This window comes from Thamnophis elegans, chromosome 14 (assembly GCF_009769535.1).
Source record: "Thamnophis elegans isolate rThaEle1 chromosome 14, rThaEle1.pri, whole genome shotgun sequence".
Lineage (NCBI taxonomy): Eukaryota > Metazoa > Chordata > Lepidosauria > Squamata > Colubridae > Thamnophis > Thamnophis elegans.
This window is the reverse complement of record NC_045554.1, coordinates 9,834,264-9,856,526: the sequence shown is the minus strand read 5'-3', so window position 1 is coordinate 9,856,526 and position 22,263 is coordinate 9,834,264. Positions and strand designations below refer to the sequence as shown.

Below are 22,263 nucleotides of genomic sequence, written 5' to 3'. Positions count from 1 at the left end.
AGGAGAGACCGGACTGCCATCTGTCAACAATCGTGTAGGGTCTGCTTGGGTGGGGGTGGGGGATTGGACTAGATGACCTACAAGGTCCCTTCCAACTCTGTTAATCTGTTATCTATTCCGTCTGTGAAGAAAGAAATGATTGACATTAAAATGATACGTGTTTCTGTCAAGATTCTCTTTTAGCTAACCGCTTTTCTTTTTCTCCCCACAATCCATTCTTTTTCTCTCTCCTCACTGTCTCCTCTGCCTCAGCTGTAGTCCTTCACCGAGGTCAACTCCTTGGGCTCAGGGGTAAGTACTAAATTAGGGGTCTCCAAAGTTGGCCACTTTAAGACTTGTGGACTTCAACTCCCAGAATTCCCCAGCCACCATGGCTGGCTGTGAATTCTGAGAGTTGAAATCTACAAGTCTTAAAGTGGCCATCTTTGGAGACCCCTGTACTAAACCAACAAGGGATTCCTAGATTTGGCTATTTAAGCTTTCCACTCATTTTTCCATCCCTTGATTCATCTGCTGACTACTCTCCTTTGGGCCATTTATTCATTCCCCCTCCCCTTCCATTAAGAAATTGCCGGGGAATGGAACAGGTGAAATAGTGGGGTGAATCAATGGATGACACAATTGGAGATGATTATAGTCCACACTGCCTGAAAGCACGAGATTAGATTATCAGTGGTGAGATCCTGCCAGTTTAACAACCGGTTCGGTGATTGCCTGTTAGCGTGCGCGCTTTGCTCGCACATGCACCTGATGTGCGCTGCATGCTGCACGTATGTGTACAGTTTTACCAAAGCTTACCTTCCATGTTACTTCAGAGGAGTAACACAGCTGACACGCTAATCAGCTGAGAGGATATAGATAAGTAAAGTGCAAGGGCAAGCTGGGCTGGCCAACCCGATCGTCGGAATGAAGCGGTTCACTCAGCTGATCGTCGGAGCTACCGGTTTGCCCGAACCGGCTGAATCCCACCCCTGGAGATTATCCATAACATTTCCCAGATGCCCTGTGAAAGGAAGTTATGAATGAATCAGTTTTAATACCTGCAATGGGGAAAAACCATCCCTCTTCTTCCACCTTGCTTGTTGACTTCCCTTTCTCTTCCTTTGGTCTCAGCCAACAAGACATCGCCAACATCCGGAGAGGGGAGCCGCCCTGGAGGTGTCATCCATGTCTATGGTGGAGATGACAGCAACGACAAGTCCACGAGTAGCTTTATCCCCTATTGTTCTATGGCGCAAGCCCAACTCTGTTTCCATGGACACCGTGATGCGGTCAAGTTCTTTGTCTCCGTACCTGGTCAGTGGTGCATCTCTCCGTCTTTCTTTGTGTAACTTAAAACACCAACTTTCCCCAAGCAGTTTGTGTTCCATTTATACAGGTGCAAAATATTACTCATTTTCTCCAAAGTCACTATTCTCCAAAGCCCCTGAGGGTAGGACAAGAAGCAATGGGTGGAAACTAATCAAGGAGAGAAGCAACTTAGAACTGACAGTTAGAACAGTTAATCAGTGGAACAGAAGTTGCCTCCAGAAGTTGTGAATGCTCCAACACTGGAAGTCTTTAAGAAGATGTTGGATAACCCTTTGAAGTGGTGTAGGGTTTCCTGTCTAAGCAGGGGGTTGGACTAGGAGACCTCCAAGGTCCCTTCCAACTCTGTTATTCTATTCTATTCTATTCTAATCTAATCTAATCTAATCTAATCTAATCCTATCTAATCAATCTAATCCACAAAGAAGGAACCAAACTATTCTCCAAAGCACCTGAGGGGTAGAAGAAGAAGCAATGGGTGTAAACTAATCAAGGAGAGAAGCAACTTAGAACTGAGGAGAAATTTCCTGACAGTTAGAACAATTAATCAGTGGAAAAGAAGTTGCCTCCAGAAGTTGTGAATGCTCCAACATTGGAAGTTTTTAAGATGTTGGATAGCCATTTGTCTGGTTTAGGGTTTCTTGCCTAAGAAGGGGTTGGATTAGAAGACCTCCAAGGCCCCTTCTAACTCTTCTCTTCTACACTACCCTACCCTACTCTACTCTACTCTCTCCATCTGAAAGATTTCTACACAAATACATAGAATTCTGGTAATTTGTGAGCTCAACGTAAGTGTTCTGCAAAAAAGGGACCATATAGTGCACTTGATCTTAGCCAAAATGCTGAGAAACAAATAGTTTTTGTTTTCATTTTACACATTAACGTTTTAGATTTATCACTTGGGTAACAACTGCGTTGACATAGTAACAGAGAAGGGAATGTTATATTGTGTGATTTATTTTGCTAGCTGTTAGTATATTATTTTATTTATTTGCTTCACTCTCTTTGTTTTAGTCTCCCAAATTTTTCTGACCATTGACTAAATAAATATTGATTGCAACAAAAAAAGGGAACAAAACAGTTATCAACACTGTATTTACCGCTAGGTTTGAATCACTGTATCTATGACACTAAGGTACGTGGTGGCTCAGTGGCTTAGACGATGAACTTGTCGATCAGAAAGGTTGATAGTTTGATGGTTCAAATCCTGTGTAACGGAGTGAGCTCCTGTTACTCATCCAAGTTTCTACCAATCTAGCAGTTCGAAAGCACGTAAAAAATGCAAGTAGAAAAATAGGAGCCACTTTGGTAGGAAGGTAACAGCGTTCCATGCACCTTCAGTGTTTAGTCATGCCGGCCACATGACCACGGAGACATCTTCAGACAGCGCTGGCTCTTCGGCTTTGAAGCGGAGATGAGCACCGCCCCCTAGAGTCGGGAACGACTAGCACATATGTGTGAGGGGAACCTTTACCTTTATCCAGAAATATGACCCATGGAATACAGCAGGGATCACTCTCAAATAAAAGGTCATAGGATTAAAGAGCAACCACTGTAATCAACCAGAATCTCCAGAAAGCCACAAGCTGCGCTTAAAAGCAATGGTTGGTGGCCCAGTTTTCTTTTCAGAATGCACGTCTCACGGAGACGTCTTCGGACAGCGCTGGCTCTTCGCCTTTGAAACAGAGATGAGCACTGCCCCCTAGAGTTGGGAATGACTAGCACATACGTGCAAGGGGGGGAAACTTTACCATTTCCGTGCCAATCCTGATTCATTTTGCCTCAAGCTACTCTTCCAAAGTCTTGTCTGCTTCTCAAAAGGTTAGGGTAGAGCTGCTGCTAATTAGCTCTACGTTCTTCTAGGGAATGTCCTTGCCACATTGAATGGGAGTGTCCTGGATAGTCCTTCAGAGAACCCCAGCACAGATACCATTGAGGAGGAAGGACAGAAGCTGAAAAATGTCCTCGTGTTAAGTGGAGGTGAAGGATACATAGACTTCCGGATTGGTGAGTTTCGCAGCACATTTTTGTCTATTGCCACAGCTGAGGATAATGACCAGAGATGGTATTCAGCTGGTTTTGACCGGTTCTGGTGAACCGGTAGCAGAAATTTTAAGTAGTTCAGAGAACCGGCAAATACCACCTCTGACTGGCCCCACCCCTGATCTATTCGCTGCGTCCCAGCCTCCAAGTCCCATCTGATGGTCGGTCTATTGCTACCTCCCAGCTGATCGGCTTGGTCTTCTTCTGTTGCCCTGCACAGGAGAACGGAGCTGTAAAGCAGCCTAGTGGGGAGGGAATGGGGATTTTGCAGTATCCTTTCCCTGGAGTGGGGAGGGAATGGGGATTTTGCAGTATCCTTTCCCTGGAGTGGGGAGGGAATGGGGATTTTGTAGCATCCTTTCCCTGGAGTGGGGAGGGAATGGAGATTTTGCAGTATCCTTCTCCTGGAGTGGGGAGGGAATGGGGATTTTGCAGCATCCTTTCTCTGGAGTAGGAAGGGAATGGGGATTTTGCAGCATCCTTTCCCTGGAGTGGGGAAGGAATGGAGATTTTGCAGTATCCTTCTCCTGGAGTGGGGAGGGAATGGGGATTTTGCAGCATCCTTTCCCTGAAGTAGGAAGGGAATGGGGATTTTGCAGTATCCTTTCCTTGGAGTGGGGAGGGAATGTGGATTTTGCAGTATCCTTTCCCTGGAGTAGGAAGGGAATGTGGATTTTGCAGCATCCTTCTCCTGGAGTGGGGAGGGAATGGGGATTTTGCAGCGTCCTTTCCCTGGAGTAGGAAGGGAATGGGGATTTTGCAGCATCCTTTCCCTGGAGTAGGAAGGGAATGGGGATTTTGCAGTATACTTTCCCTGGAGTTGGGAGCCCATTCTCACTGGCAGAGCACTTGGGCCACCACAGGTGCCCCTGACACGAGTGACGTCAAGCTGGCCATGCCCACCCCAGTCCCCCAGAGGTCAACCGCAACCCTGATGCCGCCCTCAATGAAATCGAGTTTGACCCCTCCAACCCCCTCTATTCTTTTGCTCTTCTTCCTTCTGAAGGAGACGGAGAAGATGACGAGACCGAAGAAAACACCGGCGACGTTGCCCAGGTGAAGCCAATCCTCTCCAAGGCTGAACGAAGCCACATCATTGTCTGGCAGGTGTCCTACATCCCGGAATGAGCCTCTCTTCTTCCTGCTGCCAGTATAATTTTCTCCCTTCTACTGACACCCACTTCCCGAATGCCAATATGTACATACAGAACTTTTGCATAATTCCTAACCGCTGGCCTGTCCGATCCCAGATAACTACAACCATTCCTGTGCCATATCAGTGGCTCCCTCTCTTTCCAGGTTGATGGTCTTGAGTTGGTGGGACTTTTTAGACTGGCTGGGTTACTGTTGACTCTCCGGCAGGAGGGAATTTTGGGATGAAGTCTGTTGCATCAGAAGTCAAGACACAAAGGAAGACCACACACCCTTGGCTCAGAAGGACTGGACCACTATCCAAGGCAGCTCCCTCCTTCTCTTCCTTCCTTCCTTCCTTCCTTTCTTCCTACCTGCATGGAGAAAAGTACCTATGAACTGCTTAACTGGCTTAACTCCCTTTGCCACCATGGAAACTGTGTCGACAGTTGGATTGGTCTCCAAGCCAGTATGAGCGAGATGTTTTTGAGAGCAACCAACATCCCTTTCCTTTCTCCTTCACAATTATTCTGTGAGGTCCAGGCACAAACATTGGAAGCGATCTGAACTTGGTTAAAGTATCTTAAAATCTGTACCGGGAAAGTTTGCAGGTATGTTTGGGGAACAATAGCCACATGTCAGCAGTTGGCGTTGTATCAAGAATTATGCGCTCTGGGCACAGGATGAGTTCCCATTGCTAAATTTATTTTAATTGGTTCACCGTGGTCTAGGCACCAGTCTGGAAACCGTTCTGCGGCTCTTTGAAGGTGAAGAAGGATAGAGATGCAGTAAAGATAATAAGGGTTTACCAGATGAGTGTTGGGGATCTTGCCTACAGCAAGCCAGAAAAATCTGAACCTTTTTCCTCCTTGAAATATTGCAGTATTCCAGACCTGCGTTGGATGGATGTTTTGGGAGGGTGAAGACACCTTTGATATATCTGGGAGTGCTCTGCTGGGAGCTGCAGGAATATAGGTCACCAAACCTTTCAGGTTATCTATCTTGGAAAGAGAAGAGTCAGGGTAGAAACTAAGAGAAATCGAGCAAACATGGAAGACAAATGGGTCAGAGAATGTAGGAGTGGAATCTGCAGAGAGAGAGAGAGGCAATTGTCCGGGAGAAGGAAGTAGGGAAGAGGGGAAGTGGAGGACAGCTGGAGGTTCAGAAGGCCTTCCTTCTTAGATTAGGACTTGTAGAAGTAGCAAAAGAAATCTGAGGCAGATGAGGACAGTGTTAAGAGTTTGAGGTCCAAAGAAGCTGCTAAGGTGAGGAAATTTACCTTCTATGAAGATGCAGTGTTTGGAGGTGGTTCAAAGGCTGATGAACTTCAGATCCCAGGACCATCCCAGATGGTCTTAGTATCCTCTTCTAGCCTTTCCCAGCTGGCTGCCTTCCAGCTGGGTCTATAAAGGCAATTCCCCCAGTGAGTCAGCTTCTAGGGCAGGGTTAAACACTCAAAGAGCCACAAAGGTCCCTAACTGGGAGCCCCCTATTCAATTCTTAAGCCGACTGGAAGTCCGCTTCCCACCACCACCACCATAGAGTCTTCTCCTAGCGTGGCATCCTTTTTCCTCTACCTGTCCTAACCAAAAGCCCTATCAATTGTGGAGCTGACCGGCGACAGGGAGCCGCAGCAGAGGGATGAAAGAGCCACATGCGGCTCCAGAGCCGCAGTTTGCTGACCCCTGTTCTAGGGTCTTCATCAACACATCCGCGTTGGCTTCTTCTTCCCCTTCTTTCAACTACCCAGTCTGGCCTACAACCCTGGGGGTTAGTTGGAGGTCTCCTGACCTGCTTGGCTTTTGGAGATCAGCCGTGGTTCACCAGGTGCTGCCTCCTACCTAGAGGTTTCAGGACTACCTTTCCCCAAAACTCTAAATCCACCTGGCCAAAAGGGAATTCACAAGTTGTCCTTCTAACACAAAGGGGGTAGCAAGTTGAGGAAGGTTGATACAAACCCATCCAAGCAACAAAATCGGCTCCGTGAGAAAAAAATGAACGGTTGATTGAAGCCGCAGTGCTATTCATGTCTCAGAAAGAAAGTCAGCTGTTCTTAGTTCGATGGGATTTGCTTCTGGGTAAAGCTACCAAGCACTGCATTTTCCCAAGGGGGAGAATGAATAAACCAACATATAAAGAGAGAGAGTGCGCGCTTAGGCTGGGCACCTTACAACAATGTTTCTCGGCTCCTTTAAGAAATCAAATCATGGAGAATTCTGGGAGTTGAGGCCGACACTTCTTAAAAGTGGCCAAAGTTAAGAAACTCTGGAAAGGAAAAATAAAAATAAACAGAGACAAGTAGCAAAGGCACGAGAGCATATCCTGTCCTTACATACATTTGAAACTGAGTTTGTTTGTTTGTTTGTTTTTAAAGTTTGATGAAGCCTCCAGCCTCCCTCATTTTTCTGGCATTTACTTACTAGTCCTAACCTTGCTTGTCTGCTGCATCATTTGCTCCCGAGCCCTTTTGCAGTGGGGAGCAGGTTGAAAAAGAAGCACACACGTGTGAATGGCGTGGAGGAAACAGCACCCAAAAAAGAATGTACCCCTTTTTTTTAGGGGGGCGGTCAGCCAGCCTGGAGAAATGCTGACTTCAGGGACCTCACAGAGAGACCTTTCCTGCTGCAGTTCCACTGTGATGTATGTAAAGTTGACTTGGTCGTTATAAAAGGATTTTTTTTTTTAAAAAAAAATGTGTCTTGAGGCTGTAAACTCTGCTGTTTTGTTTGAAGATGTAAAGAGACAGCTGTATGGAAACCAACCTCCTCTTGTGCTTTCTCCCTCCCGTGCTACCAAACAAACTGAAAAATCATATCTGTTCTGTATGTAATAAAAATGTATTACCGCCACGGGTCTGAGAGCATTGCTGAACCCCTGAAAAAGATGGAAGCATCTTCCCACATGCAATGGCCAAGGACGGAGGCCTCCGTCTCTTACTGGAATGCGCAGCGGTGGGAAAAAAGTGATGTCGTCAAGGGTGCATTTAGCATTCTAAGTGGCTCGGACATACCGTGGAGTCCTGAGTGCTCTCTCAGGTCAGGGGTGGGATTCTACCTGTTTGAGCGAACCGGTAGCTCCGACTATCATCTGGGAGCGAACCGGCTCACTCGGACTTTGAAGTGGGCGAGCCCACCTGCCCCTGTGGTATAATCCCCTGTATTCCCTTTCCGAAGCCCCGCTGATCGGCGCGGCAGAAGTGGATTGCCACGCCTCAGCTGTTTTCCTTGCCAGCAGTAATGTGTTTTCTGTAAATTGTCCATGCGGACGCAGCGGTGAACCAGTTGTTAAACCGGTAGGATCCCACCTAGGGGTGAAATGCTACTGGTTTGGACAGGTTCGCCCGAACCAGTAGTTTTAAAAAAGCTACCGATTCGCCCAAACCGGTAGCAGAAAAAAATGCTGCTGGGTCCGGCAAACTGGTATTTCCGACGATCAGCTGTGATGCGCGATTTATATTAGCTAGAAAGCAGGGTTTCCTGCTTTTTAGGTAATTAAATTGCGTGGCACAGCGGATTCCCCCCCCCCCACTTCGCTGTTCTATTTACCTTTCAAGCTTGCTCAGTAGCAGGCTCCATCCACCCTCCAGGACATCACATTCGTTTTTGATGCTCTGCGCATGTGTGGAAGTGGTGTGTGCAAGTGAACTGAGTGTGTGTGTGTGCGCGTGCCCACATTTTTAAACCGATAACAAAGGTAAGTAGGTTTAATCCATGATCCCCACCCTGCCTAAGGCGAGTTGTTTTCTGGCAGACATCTCGTAACCCAACTGGGTACCATCATCAGTGCCAGAAGGGGGTAGGGTTTGTTTTCTTTATTTATATACTGTACTAATGGCTTGCCCTGTCCAAGTTGGTAGGGAATTGTTTTTCCTTGGCAGTTCCTTGGTTAGGCTGCTGTTTATTGCTTGTTTGTTCGAGTTGGTAGTTTCTTCATTGCAGTGTTGGTTACTGATTGATCTTTGGTTTGGTTTCAATCCTTGTTTTAATCTCAGTTTATCTGGGTGTTGATTGCTGGCAAGGAGGTGCTCTGTTTAAGTTGGTAAACTAATCAAAGTAAATAGCAAATAGTAAATAGTGCTTTTTTTCTTAAGGGTTTTCTTTTCTTTTATATAAAACAAAGACCAGTTACAAGGGAGTGTAATGTACAGAGATCTCAAGACCTGCGAGTTTCACTATACGTGATATGCTTTTCTGTAGTCACCCCTACCAGAAGAAGGTAAGATTTCTTTTATTTATTTTTAAATTCTGCTTTTAATTACAGAGTCAGAAGGAGGGAGAGAGAGCCTACAGAATAGCAAGTACGCAATTTAACAACAATAATTACTTAAAAATGTCTCCATTCAGTTCCAGAGCATATATAGTGAAGCCCTAGTAAGATCACATAGTTTCATTTAGAAAACCAAAAACAAAGTAGTTGTTAAGAACTTTGCTCTCACCAGTTTTTGAGTCAAGTTTTTAATGCCTTTTCATTTTATTTCTGACATTGTCCCAACAGAGAAAAAAAACAAATTCAAAGTACAGATAGTTAGTTGACTTACCACCATTTAACAATGCTCTGAAGTTATGATGGCCTTGGAAAAAGTGAGTTACGACCCATCCTCAAAGCTATGACCCTCACCCCACCCCACCCCACGGCCATGTGATCACAATTCAGACTTTTTCAAGGGGCAACAAGACTTTCTGGTTTTTCTTTGAAGACGTTTCTCTTCTCATCCAAGAAGCTTCTTCAGCTCCGACTGGATGGTGGGGAACAGAAGGATTTATATTCCTTGCAGACAGCTTCAGCAGTACATGTAAATCCTTCAGTTCCCCACCATCCAGACAGAGCTGAAGAAGCTTCCTGGATGCAAAGCGAAATGTCTTCAAAAGAAAAACCCAGAAAGTCCAGTTGCCTCCTGAAAAAAGCACCTTTGGGGCAGCCATGACCTGGATGACGGAGAATCTCCATAGTCATTTAAATAGTAAATGGCCTAATCAATAGAGCTATTTTTTGGGGGAGAAATTCCTCTCAACAAGGCGAGCCACTTGTATACAAACAGAGAGCAAACCCTGCTTCCTTCTGGCACGGATGATCTGACCTATGTGGGTAAGGAAACGTCCGCAAGTCAACCGCCAAGCTCAGAGGGCTTCAGTGCAGAGCTACAAATACACAAAAATAGGAGCCAAGGTGGCGCAGTGGTTAGAGCGCAGGACTGCAGGCTACTTCTGCTGACTCTGTAAAACTGCTTAGAGAGGGCTGTAAAGCACTGTAAAGCAATATATAAGTCTTAAGTGCTATTTCTGTTGCTATTGCCCTTCCTTCCTTCCTTCCTTCCTTCCTTCCTCCCTCCCTCCCTCCCTCCCTCCCTCCCTCCCTCCCAAGAGGTTAGAATGCAGTACTGCAGGCTAACTCACTACCAGCAGTTCGATCCTGACCGGCTCAAGATTGACTCAGCCTTCCATCCTTCCGAGGTGGGTAAAATGAGGACCCAGATTGTTGGGGGCAAGAGGCTAAGTCTGTAAACCGCTTAGAGAGGGCTGTAAAGCACTGCAAAGCGATGTATAAGTCTAAGTGCTATTGCTGTTGCTATTCTCTTCCACTGTACGACTGCCACTTTCGCTCCTCTCCATTTGCTTCCGGAGTCCTTATTTTGCAATCCCTCAAGGTGGCAGTCCTCTTCTTCTTTGCCTTCGCCCAGATTCAGCCACCCACAAGCTCTAATTACACCACCTCTCTGAAAACGGGAGGAATGAAAACGGGTACCTTTCCCATGTTTTATTTTACAAAACAAAAATGCAGTGTTGAAAAACAATAAGCTTGTACAGACAAACAAATATCCTCGGAAAATATTTGCAAATATTAGCTGTGCGTCTCGTTCCAGCATTTCAGTTGGTAACTTAATAGCATAAAAATCTATAAATCTTGCAGATCTCTCACTTTTAAGCAGGCATTCATTTGTTTCCTGTTCTATACATTTTTTTGCAATCTCAGGAGCATAGCATTAAAAATGAATTCTTCTGATTCTGAAGTATTAATAACTAACTTTACACAGGTGGAAAAATCACACTACAGTGCCCGAAATTCTGCCTTTTCAACCATTCTTGTCCCCTAAAGAGAATGAGATTAGTTTTTAAGCATTTAAACTGGGGAGGAGGGGGAGAAACACCTCCCAGAAACCGATCATAAGGTTTTGTTCCCTCTGCCTCCAGTGAACTGGGAACAAGTTATTTCATTGCTCGGTAGTCAAACATAAGCTACACATTGCTCTCTTTTTATCTTGGAGCGAATTTTTTGGAGAATTAAGACGAAAGGTTAAAGAAACATTTCCCCAGCTTTGTCCAGACAGCTCAAGCAATGAAACGAGCCAAATAAGAAACTGGGAGAAAAAAAGCTTAATAATGTAAGAGGGACATTTGAAGAATTAATATCTGATTGGAAGACTTGTGCGTATTTGTGCTTTCGTAGCTCGCAGATATTATTCTAACATGAACAGGTTTTCTCAACCAATGTTGTATTTTTGACGTGAGTCAGTGTGCAATACATTCAGAAGATTCCCAGATGGGGAAGTCTGGGGGGGGGGGAACCCCAAGAAATTATTTTTAATGGTTATTCATAAATCCAGTGCTCTCTGCTATCTTTCGAAGAACAGATCAGCTCCTCGGAACGGAACCAGAGTGCAATTTCTCGCTGAGCAGTCTCCACCGAATCACTGCCGTGAATCACGTTCCTACAGAGAAAGAAATGGTGGTGTAAGAGGAAGTGGAATCTACCAGGACAGCCCTTCTTATTCGGAGATTATATAATTGTAGCTACATTATTTTATCTTTGAATGATATCCAAGCAAGATATTCAAAGAGCTGCAGTGGCGCAGTGGTGAGACTGCAATATTACTGCAGGCTACCTCTGCAGACTGCCAGCTGCCTGCAGTTCGATCCTGACTGGCTCAAGGTTGACTTAGCCTTCCCATCCTTCCAAGGTGGGTAAAATGAGGACCCAGATTGTTGGGGTCAATACGCTGACTCTGTAAAATTGCTTAGAGAGGGCTGTAAAGCAATGTGAAGCAGTATATAAGTCTAAGTGCTATTTCCGTTGCTATTGCCCTTCCTCCCTCCCTCCCAAGAGGTTAGAATGCAGTACTGCAGGCTAACTCACTACCAGGAGTTCGATCCCGACCAGCTCAAGATTGACTCAGCCTTCCATCCTTCTGAGGCAGGTAAAATGAGGACCCAGATTGTTGGGGGCAAGAGGCTGACTGTAATCCACTTAAAGAGGGCTGTAAAGCACTGTGAAGCGGTATAAAAGTCTAAGGGTGTTGTGGCCCAGCAGGAGCCGTTGGAGCTGCCAATGGACTCCAATAGCGAGGGACCCAATGAATCGGCTCTGGAAGATGTGGAAGACCCTAGGCAGGGTTCAGACTCTGAGCAGGGACCAGAGAGGCTGGTTGGCCACCAGGAGGCGCCTGAGGCATGGAGCAGTGGTGAAAGTCAAAGGGAGCTTGTCCCTGACGCCCGGCAGAGAAGGGCGGAGAAACAAAGGCGGCAATTATGGAGACAGACTCATAAGAGATAATCAGGCCCAGGTGGTTGTGATTTGGCTCCTCCCAAGAGAGTATATAAGAAGAGACTTTGGGAGGAGACCTTTTGCAGGACACAACCGTTTATACCAAGCTGGAGAAGCTCTTGTGTGTATTGTATCTCTTATTTGTGGAAGTCTGAGTTGCTGCCAACATCTTGTCTGTGAGTAATTACTGTGAATAAAGTGTGGCTAACAATAAGCTTGTGTCGGCCTTACTCACTGGATGGAGGGGAGTCAGAACAAAGGGCTATTGCTATTACTAAACTTGATAAACGTATGCAGGCTCTGACATTATCTGGTGATGGTAGTCAGGATGTTACAACCACTAACAATGCAGAGTTTGTTAATAAATATCAAGCCAAGAGTCCTTTGAAAGAACCAGGCTCTGCTGTTTATCCCTTTAAACAGCTGGCTTCCTTAGGGACTTCCAGTCTAGAACAGATGCCTGTTAATAGAAGGAAACTACAAGCAGTTCTCGACTTATAACAGTTCATTTAATGAACTGTTCTAAGTTACAACAACACTGAAAAAAGTGACTTACGGCTGTTTTTCAGACTTACTTACAGTTACCGTTGCAGCATACCCACGGTCGGGTGAGCAAAATTCAGACGCTTGGCAACCGATTCATACTTATGATGGTTGCAGTGTCCTGGGGTCATGTATGACCCTCTTTTGCGACCTTCTGACAAGGAAAGCCAATGGGGAAGCCAGATTCATTCCCAACTTAACAACTGCAACGATTCACTTAACTATGGCGAGAAAGGCGATATAAAACGGGGCAAAACTCACTTAAACAAGTGTCTCGCTTAGCACAGAAATCTTGGCCTCAGTTGGGGCCGTATGTTGAGGACTAAGGACTTGTCAACTCACTTGTCCACTTCGATGCAGAAATCTCCTCGGATGGTTCCAGGTTTGGAATCGGCTGGGTTCGTTTCGCCAATCATCGTGCGTGCCATTTTGACGACCTCCTGTCCTTGCCAAACCTGTGGAAAGGGAACGAAGAAGGGTCAAGCGCCACAACTTCGATGCGTCTCTCTTTCAGCTACCCAAAAGTTCTTGCAGGAATAATGTAATTTTGGTAAAGGGTCCTGCTTTTTAAAATAAATCAATCAATAAAACTCTCGATGAAGTAGAGAAGGCACACAAGGAAGTTCTGTGCCAACTAGCAGGAAGGATTGTGGCATCTTCTCAAAGCCAGTAAGTCTTAAGGAAAAGTTAGTGCCTAAGAAAGACGCAACAAAGCCTCCAGAAAATGTGCACCAAAATATTTAGTCGTGAAAAATTCCAGTACTGCTTTTTAAATTCAAGCTGTTTTGAGGCTGCCCTAGAAATGTCGGATCAAGAAGATTTGGGGCCTCTGTAAATGGAGGAGGAAAAATTCTTGCCACTCAAAAGTCCCACTTGGCCAATGTTGCCTTGGCTTGACAAACATCTCAGGCCGAGTCTGGAAAACTACCTTAGTCCTTGGACTTCTGTTGTCTCTCAGCAAGGAGAATCAATCTATCTATCTATCTATCTATCTATCTATCTATCTATCTATCTATCTATCTATCTATCTATCTATCTATCTATCATCTATCTATCTATCTATCTATCTATCTATCTATCATCTATCTATCTATCTATCATCTATCTATCTATCTAAATTTGTCACTCACATACAATATATTATCTATCTATCTATCTATCTATCTATCTATCTATCATCTATCTATCCATCATCTATCAATCTATTTAAATTTGTCACTCATGTACAAGATGATCCATCCATCCATCCATCCATCCATCCACATACACACACACACACACACACACAGAGCCATATGGTTGTGTGTATGTGTATATGTTCCAGCATAACTCTGAAACGCCTCAAGCAATTTCAACCAAACTTTGTACACAGATGACTTACCCTCTGGAAACAAATACAGTGTGTGTGTGTGTGTGTGTGTGTGTGTGTGTGTGTGTGTGTGTGTGTAAGATACCCATAACACCCCTTTGGATGCGTGTTTTGTTAAGCTGTAGGGACAAGGCCTTGGCACCAAGGAAACTGGTGCTTTCTCCCCCTCTGCCTTGAGCAGCTGGAGCCAGCTTCAGACTTTGGCCCATTGGACTATGGACCTTATATAATCTCAGGAAAGAGACTGTCTTCTACGTGGACTGCTGACCTCCTCTGGGACCTTAAGAGGGACAAGACTGGACAGACCCTGCTTACAAACATCAGGCATTTTTGCCTTGCCCCCCCCCACATGCGACTGCCTTGTATATCATCAATCTCTGGCCTTCCAGCTGTGGACTTTCCTTTGGGACATAGAAGAGGGAGAAGAACGGAGCAGCTCCCTCCTCATTTGTTACATCACCGCCTGATAGCGCACTGTTGCAGTGCTCCGTAATTTTTAATTTTTTAAGCTTAATTTTTATTGGTATGGTGAGTGCATGGGATTGCTAGTGATAGAATGAATGATCCCACTTTTATTATTCCATTTTGCTGTATTTTTGTGTTTTAATTACCACGTGGGGACTGACTGAGTGAATATATGAGTGTGACTGATTCGGAGGGCCTGCCGGGGAATGCGGGAGCCATAGGGGTGGCTGAGGGAACCACGCCCACGGGAGTGGGTCGGGGCATTACGGTCATAACAGGGAGGGGCAGGTATGGCGGGGACTTTAGGGCTGGCCATTACCGGGGAAGGAGGGTTCGCTACGTCACAGAGATCCCTCCTTCCGGCCCTATGGGTCCCACTCCGAGGCCAGATGGCGCGGGTAGTCAGGACCCTGGCCTCAGGCTGTTGTCGCTAAATGCCAGGTCTGTTGTTCACAAGGCTCCTCTCGTCCGGGACTTAATTTTAGACGAGAGGGCAGACCTGGCATGTATTACTGAAACCTGGCTGGGCACAGAAGGAGGAGTCCCCCTTGTAGAGATGTGCCCAGAAGGATTTCAGGTGCTTCATCAGCCGAGAGCCCAGGGAAGGGGTGGCGGTGTGGCTGTTGTTATCCGGGAGTCTCTAGTACCTCGTAGGGTCCCTGCTCCGGAGCTTGTCGGGTGTGAGACTCTGCTGGTGAAGTTGGACCTCAAGGGTCAAGTGGGCCTGCTGCTAACGTACCTGTCTCCCAACTACGTTGCAGCAGCCCTCCCCTCGCTCCTCGAGTCAGTAGCCGAGCTGGCAATTGAGTTCCCCAGGCTTATGGTTCTGGGGGACTTTAATTTGCCATCGCTCGGTGAACACTCTGATGGGGCGCAGGAGTTCATGGCTTCCATGACAGCCATGGGCTTGACCCAGGTAATTCGGGGCCCAACCCACTCAGCGGGTCACATGCTCGACCTCGTATTTCTCTCGGAGCAGTGGATGTGTGATCTTGGTCTGAGGGGTAGTGAGACCATACCCCTGTCGTGGTCAGACCACTGCCTACTGAGGCTCGACTTCCGGAGGCCAAACCCCCACCGTAGGGAGGAGGAACCGACCAGGTGGTTCCGCCCCAGGCGACTGATGGACCCTATGAGGTTCCAGACGGAGCTTGGGGTTATTCCGGATACCCTCGCCCACAGTTCGGCGGAGACTCTGGCTGCTGCCTGGCACTCGGCGGCATCGGAGTCTCTCGACCGGATTGCGCCACTACGGCCCCTCCGGGTCAGCGGATCCCGGAGACCCCCTTGGTTCACCGAGGAACTCCGGGAGATGAAGCGCCGGAGGAGATGCCTAGAGCACCGATGGAGGTCCGATAAGTCCGAATCGAACCGAGCAATGGTAAACACCTGCACCAGGGAATACACCAGGGCACTTAGGGCAGCGAAAAGATCTCATATAGCCACCTTGGTTGCGTCCGCTGAGTCCCGCCCAGCCGCCCTGTTTAAGATAACCCGCTCCCTATTAAATAAAAGGGAAGCGGGGGAACCCTTGCAGGGCAGAGCTGAGGATTATGCCCAATTCTTAGCGGACAAAATTGCTCGGTTTCGGTCGGACTTGGACTCCATCCCCGCAGTTCCAGCCGAGGCACAAGAGGATCAGGTGGAACATCTCTGGGTTGAGTTTCAGGATGTTACCCCCGGGGATGTGGACAAGGCCATGAGGGCTGTAAGTGCCTCCACCTGCGTACTGGATCCGTGTCCCTCATGGCTGGTTTCTAACAGTAGTGAGGTGACACGAGGCTGGATCCAGGCGGTTGTGACCGCCTCTCTTCGGGAGGGGAACTTCCCCGCCGCACTGAAAGCGGCGGTGGTGAGACCCCTCCTAAAGAAGCCATCTTTGGATCCAGCTGTTCTTAACAACTATCGCCCAGTCTCCAACCTTCCCTTCCTTGGGAAGGTTGTTGAGAAGGTGGTGGCCTTTCAGCTCCAACGGTCCTTGGAGGAAGCAAACTATCTTGACCCCTTCCAGTCAGGCTTCAGACCCGGTTACAGCACAGAAACCGCTTTGGTCGCATTGACCGATGATCTCTGGAGGGCCAGAGATGGAGGACATTCCTCCATCCTGGTCCTCCTTGACCTCTCAGCGGCTTTCGATACCATCGACCATGGTATCCTTCTGCGACGACTGCGGGAGGTGGGAGTGGGAGGCTCCGTGTTGCGGTGGTTCTCTTCCTACCTCTCGGACAGGTCGCAGTCGGTGTTAGTGGGGGGGCAGAGATCGTCCCCTAGGCCCCTAACTTATGGGGTGCCTCAGGGCTCGGTCTTATCCCCCCTACTATTCAACATCTACATGAAACCGCTGGGAGAGATCATCCGTAGGCACGGGATCAGATACCATCAATATGCGGACGATACCCAGCTGTATCTGTCCGCCCCGTGCCAACTCAATGAAGCGGCAGACGTGATGAACCGAGGTCTAGAGGCCGTTATGGACTGGATGAGGGTTAACAAGCTTGTGCTCAACCCAGAAAAGACCGAGTGGCTGTTGTGTTTCCCTCCCAAAGATTCGACCAATATTCCATCACTCAGGCTGGGGGGTCAAATTTTATGCCCCTCAGAGAGGGTTCGCAACTTGGGAGTCCTCCTGGATCCACAGCTATCGTTTGACCACCACCTGACGGCTGTGACTAGGGGGGCATTCGCCCAGGTTCGCCTGGTGCGCCAGTTGCGACCCTACCTGGATCGGGAGGCACTCACAACAGTCACTCGGGCCCTTGTGACCTCTAGGCTGGAATACTGCAATGTGCTCTACATGGGGCTGCCCTTGAAGAGCATCCGGCGACTTCAGCTGGTACAGAACGCGGCCGCGCGAGTGATTGTGGGTGCACCGTGGTTCACCCACATAACACCTATCCTCCGCGAGCTGCGCTGGCTACCTGTCGATCTCCGGGTGCGCTTCAAGGTGCTATTAGTCATAAAGCCCTGCATGGTAGTGGATCTGGATACTTGAGAGACCGCCTCCTGCCAATCACCTCCCTGCGACCAATTAGATCACACAGATTGGGCCTCCTCCGTATTCCATCGGCCAGCCAGTGCCGGCTGGCAACTACAAGGAGGAGGGCCTTCTCAGTAGTAGCCCCGACCCTTTGGAACGAACTCCCCGTGGAGATTCGTACCCTCACCACCGTCCTGGCCTTCCGCACAGCCCTCAAGAACTGGCTAGCCCGTCAGGCCTGGGGACAAGGATAGTTACCCCTCCCGAATGATGAATGTATGTTGCTTATTACTTTTATTATATGTGTCTATGTCATTGTTTGTACTTCCCCTCCCTGATTTTATGTGAGCCGCCCTGAGTCCCCTCAGGGAAAAGGGCGGCCTACAAATGTTAATAAAATCAAAATCAAAAATCAAAATCAAGATACAACCTGTTGTGCCTTAAAATGGCTTCTACCGTACTGCTGTAAAATGGCATCTACTGTACAGCTCAGTGGAGTTGCCATAGTAAAGGCTTCACGGTGCTCCACAAGGGGGCTCCCTCTGGTAAGGGGGAAAATCCAACGTTAGAAATTATGTTTGGTCCGGACATTTTCCCCCTATAAATAAATACCCGAGTTATCAGCTATTAGCCTCTCCTCTCTCTGTTCCTCACCATGGCTACAATCGGTCCCGAACTCATGAATTTCACCAAGCGGTTGAAGAAAGGACGCTCACGGAGGGAGATGTAATGTTCTTTCAGCAACTCTTCCGAAGCCTGAGCAGAAGACACGTCAGATGCAATCAATACAGATGTTTGTAAAAACACTGGATACTAAATAAGATCCCACTTGCAGATTGGGAAGGAATTAGAATGCTGAGCGGTTTCATCACCAAACTCGCCTTCAACGGGAACTTGAAAGTTCAAAAGAAGAGATTTTTTTTACAAAAAGATAAGGTCACCTGTTCTACAGTGTGGCTAAGAAGCTACAATACCGATAATACAAGATAAGAGATAAAAAGATCTTAGATGCCCAGATTCAGTCTCTACATTTGATATCTATCTGACATTTTGTCTGAATCCTGTGTTCTGACCGAGGCTTCTCGAGCACGAAGCAAACTCTTGGTCCGGGCAAAACCCCCTTTTATTATTTTACTGTGAATTTTTCTCATTCACATCCAGCAAAGTCTTTCAAGGGAGGATCTACAGTCACAGACCTTCTCTGGCTTGAAGAACTGCCAGGCCGATATCTGTAAAACTTGGTAAGGACTCTCGGAGAGTCACGAACCAATTAAGCGAACTAATTTGTCTCCTGCAAACTCCACTCCCCTTTCGCTCCTCTCTTATTTCCTCTGGGAGGGGTCATTCATCCACTGGCTGTTCTCACCTGCATGAGCTTCATCGCCACCAGCTTGAAGCCCTTCTTCTCAAAGCGCCGGATGATCTCGCCAACCAGATGTCGCTGTACCCCATCTGGCTTGATGGCAAGGAAAGTGCGTTCGTTCACCCCTGTAAAAGCTGGAAACAAGAAACAGGCATTATGCCCTGGCAAGATATGAAGATGTCAAAAGACGGAGGAATATCTGATGAAGGGGCCTTGGTGCTCTCTGAGCTTGCTGGTTTCCTTGCAGACGTTTCATTACCCTAACTAGGCAACACCATCAGTGCTAGAAGGGAGTGGAGTTTGCAGAGAGGAGGAAGAGAATTGGGGAGTCTTTGGTGTTCTCTGAGCTTGGTTGTTTTCCTGCAGACATTTCATTACCCTAACTAGGTAACATCATCAGTGCTAGAGAAGAGTATTCAAGGAACCAAGAGTAAACCTCACTTCTTCCAACACTGATGATGTTACCTAGTTTGGTTCATGAGACGTCTGCAAGAAAACAAATAAGCTCAGAGAGCACCAAGGACCCCTCATTTCAAGCCCTGAACTACAGATATTCTCCTTTATTGGTAAGCTGCCTATCATTGGTTTGGATAGCAGAGATACCAAGTCATTCTCATTATAAACAGTCTTCAGCTTACAACCACAATGGGGTCTAGAATTTCCACTGCTAAACAAGACAGCTGTTCAGTGAGTCCTGCCCAGTGGTGGGATTCAGCCAGTTCGCACCTATTCGGGAGAACCGGTTGTTAACTTTCTAAGCAGTTGGGAGAACCGGTTGTTGGAAGAAATCTCCTTTTGTTTTTTTCCCCAATTTACAGGGCTCATCCTGTAAGGAAGGCAGGAAGGAAACATTCTGGTTTGTTGCCCTGCTTACAGAAACTGCCTCTCCGATTAACCCTTATGACATTGTCACAGCTAAGGCAAGGCACCCATTGACCTGAGTGACGTTGAGTTGACCACGCCCAGTCACATGACCACCAAGCCACGCCTACCCAGCTGGTCATTAGGACAGAGAACCGGTTGTTAAATTATTTGAATCCCACCACTGGTCCTGCCTGATTCTACCATCTTTTTTTGCCACGGTTGTTGTGACTCACTGCAGTCGTTAAATGAATCATGTCCTCTTTAAGTGAATCTAGCTTCCCCCCTCCCCCCCTTGACTTTGCTTGTCAAAAAAAAAGAAGCTGGGAATGGAGATCCTCAGTCATTTAAGTCATGGTTGTCCCAAAGGTGCTTTTTCAAGAAGCAACTGGACTTTGCTTTTTCTTTTGAAAACGTTTCGCTTCTCATCCAAGAAGCTTCTTCAGCTCTGATGTTGGGGACTGGAAGGACATCCACTCAGAACTGAAGAAGCTTCTTGGACGAGAAGCGAAACGTCTTCCAAGAAAAACCAAGGAAGTCCAGTTGCCTCTTGGGAAAAAAAGCACCTTCGAGACCACCGGCTGGGGAGGTTTCAAATGCCAATCACGTGATGCCAGGATGCCGCGACATGCCAGTTGCCAAGCCCCTGGATTCGAATCACGGTGGCAGCGAAGGGGTGGTTGTGAGGATCAAATCACTTTTTTAAAAGCACTGTTTTTCAAGGCCATTATTCTCATCGCACACATACTAACTAAGGAGAAAGAGCAAACGAAATATTATATGATTTGGGAAGTATTTTACCAACGGTTGGAGGGGGGAAAAAAGGAGTTTGGAAACGAAGGCTAAAAGATAAGCAGACAACATATTTAGATAGAGATATAAATAAGACGAAAACGGTTAGCATGTGTATAAAGATGTTTTTAAGCCTCAGCTCAAGGCCAGCATCCCAAGGGCCTCCCCATAAACCGCAGCCTCATTATTGCCCTCCTTCCTGCCCAGCCCAATCGGGTGAGAAAAGGTGACTCCCTCTTGTCTGATAGTGAGCTTCCCCCCTGCCTCCCCCTTTTAATTCCAGATTAACCTGGAAGAGGCATTTGCAAAAGGGGGGAGGCTTCCAATCCCCTGCAGTTTTTTCTGGACTCAGAAGGAGGGTTGGGGGGTCGTTTGCACGTGAGGAGATGAAGAAAGACAAAACCCCTATCCTCACCCTGAGACGGATCCAGAAAGGACTTAGGGGTTTCGGGAAGCCTTGATACCCAGCCTGGGGGTGGGATGTGGGGGGGGGGCAAGGGAGAGCAGAAGAAGACGCCATGGTTACCCGGTTAACGAGACATCCATCCACCTGGCGCCTTCCCTCGCCTCCCTGCTCACCTGTCTGGAAGATGCTGGCAAAGAAAGCCAGCAAGAAAATCATGATGGGAGTCAGCAGCAATTCAGCAGCGGCGGCGGGGACGCGCAGGGAATCCGGAAGGGAAGCCCTGCCCGGCCGGTGTCTGGGTTTAATGCATGCGGGCGCGTGCACGCGCCTTCCACAAGGGAGGAGCTCTGCCCGGGACTCTGGCCTCGGGGGGCGCGCAGTTGAAAACCGCGGAAGGCTCGCCCAGAAGACCCGTAGGCTTCAATGCCCAGCCTGGCTGGCGAATTCTGGGAGTTGACGTGGCCAAGAGGTTGAAAGTGGCCAAGTTGGATTGCCCTGCTTTAAACGGTCTCCCTTCCTTCCTCCTACCTACCTTTTCTCATTCTTATCTTCCTTCTTTCCTTCCTTTTTCATTCTTATCTTTCTTCCTTTTTCATTCTTTCCTTTTCTTTCTTTATTTTCTTCCTTCCACCTTCCTACGTTTTCTCATCCTTATCTTCCTTCTTTCCTTACTTTCTTTTTCATCTTATCTCCCTTCCTTTTTCATCCTTTCCTTTTCTTTCTTTAGTTCCTTCCTTCCACCTACCTACGTTTTCTCATTCTTATCTTCCTTCTTTCCTTCCTTCCACCTACTTACCTACCTGCCTTTTTTCATTCTTATCTTCCTTCTTTTTTCATTCTTTTCTTTCCTTCCTTCCACCTACCTTTTTTCATTATCTTTCTTCCTTCCTTCCATTTTCATTCTTATCTCCCTTTTTCATTTACTTTCTTTCCTTCCTTCCTTCCATCTACCTACCTTTTCTCGTTCTCCTTCCTTCCTTCCTTCCACCTACTTACCTTCATTTTCTCATTCTCCTTCCTTCATTTTTCATTCTTTTCTTTCTTTTATTTTCCTTTCTTTCCTCCCTCCCTGCCTTCCTCTCCTATTGAGGAAAATTGCAACATTGGATCCTGGATGCGCGCGCCTGCGGCTCCTTGCAATCCAAATCACTTCTCTTATGTTGTCTTAATCGCGATACAGGTCGTGGCCATCCCTTCTGGCTTCTTGTGTTGGATACTTTTTAAAACTCTATTCTGATGTTCCATAACTTGCATGGCCCTATAAAACGGCATTTCTCAACCTTAGCTCTTCTAAAGAAGTCTGGCTGGAGAATTTTTGCGAGTTGAAGTCCAGCATAAAAGTTATGATGAAGGTTGAGAAACGCTGCAGAATATAATTGGGGTCCGGGGAGGCTTGATTCAGTACAAACAATTGACTGTATTGTTTAAAAATTAAAAATGATTAAAAGGGGGCTAATTGATTTAAA

The 22,263-nt window shown here is 47.1% G+C and overlaps 2 protein-coding genes across 2 annotated transcripts in view; one reads left to right on the top strand and one right to left on the bottom strand.

The window, feature by feature from the left end:
* The window catches only part of MAPK8IP3 (mitogen-activated protein kinase 8 interacting protein 3), a 67,946-nt gene extending 62,995 nt beyond the window's left edge, over positions 1-4,951 (top strand). The window contains 4 exon segments of the mRNA XM_032230860.1: positions 253-291; positions 1,114-1,296; positions 3,172-3,315; positions 4,358-4,951. Coding sequence (XP_032086751.1) covers positions 253-291; positions 1,114-1,296; positions 3,172-3,315; positions 4,358-4,479 — 488 coding nt within the window. The 3' untranslated portion in view covers positions 4,480-4,951.
* Positions 4,952-10,216: 5,265 nt separating this feature from the next.
* On the bottom strand, positions 10,217-21,118 carry NME3 (NME/NM23 nucleoside diphosphate kinase 3). Its single transcript, XM_032231415.1, has 5 exons — positions 20,971-21,118; positions 18,742-18,872; positions 18,030-18,131; positions 12,907-13,019; positions 10,217-11,188 (listed from the first exon to the last, which is right to left on the bottom strand). Exons 1-5 carry the CDS (start codon positions 21,011-21,013, stop codon positions 11,068-11,070), a joined length of 510 nt encoding a protein of 169 aa, XP_032087306.1. The 5' UTR covers positions 21,014-21,118; the 3' UTR covers positions 10,217-11,067.
* Positions 21,119-22,263: the final 1,145 nt, after the last annotated feature.

Coding starts and splice junctions, on each gene's coding strand:
- NME3 (XM_032231415.1), bottom strand. CDS start 21,013: ATGATTTTCTTGCTGGCTTTCTTTGCCAGCATCTTCCAGACAG. Junction 18,132..18,741: donor TGGCGATGAAGCTCATGCAG/GTGAGAACAGCC, acceptor TCTTCTGCTCAG/GCTTCGGAAGAGTTGCTGAA. Junction 11,189..12,906: donor TTCTGCATCGAAGTGGACAA/GTGAGTTGACAA, acceptor CTTTCTCTGTAG/GAACGTGATTCACGGCAGTG.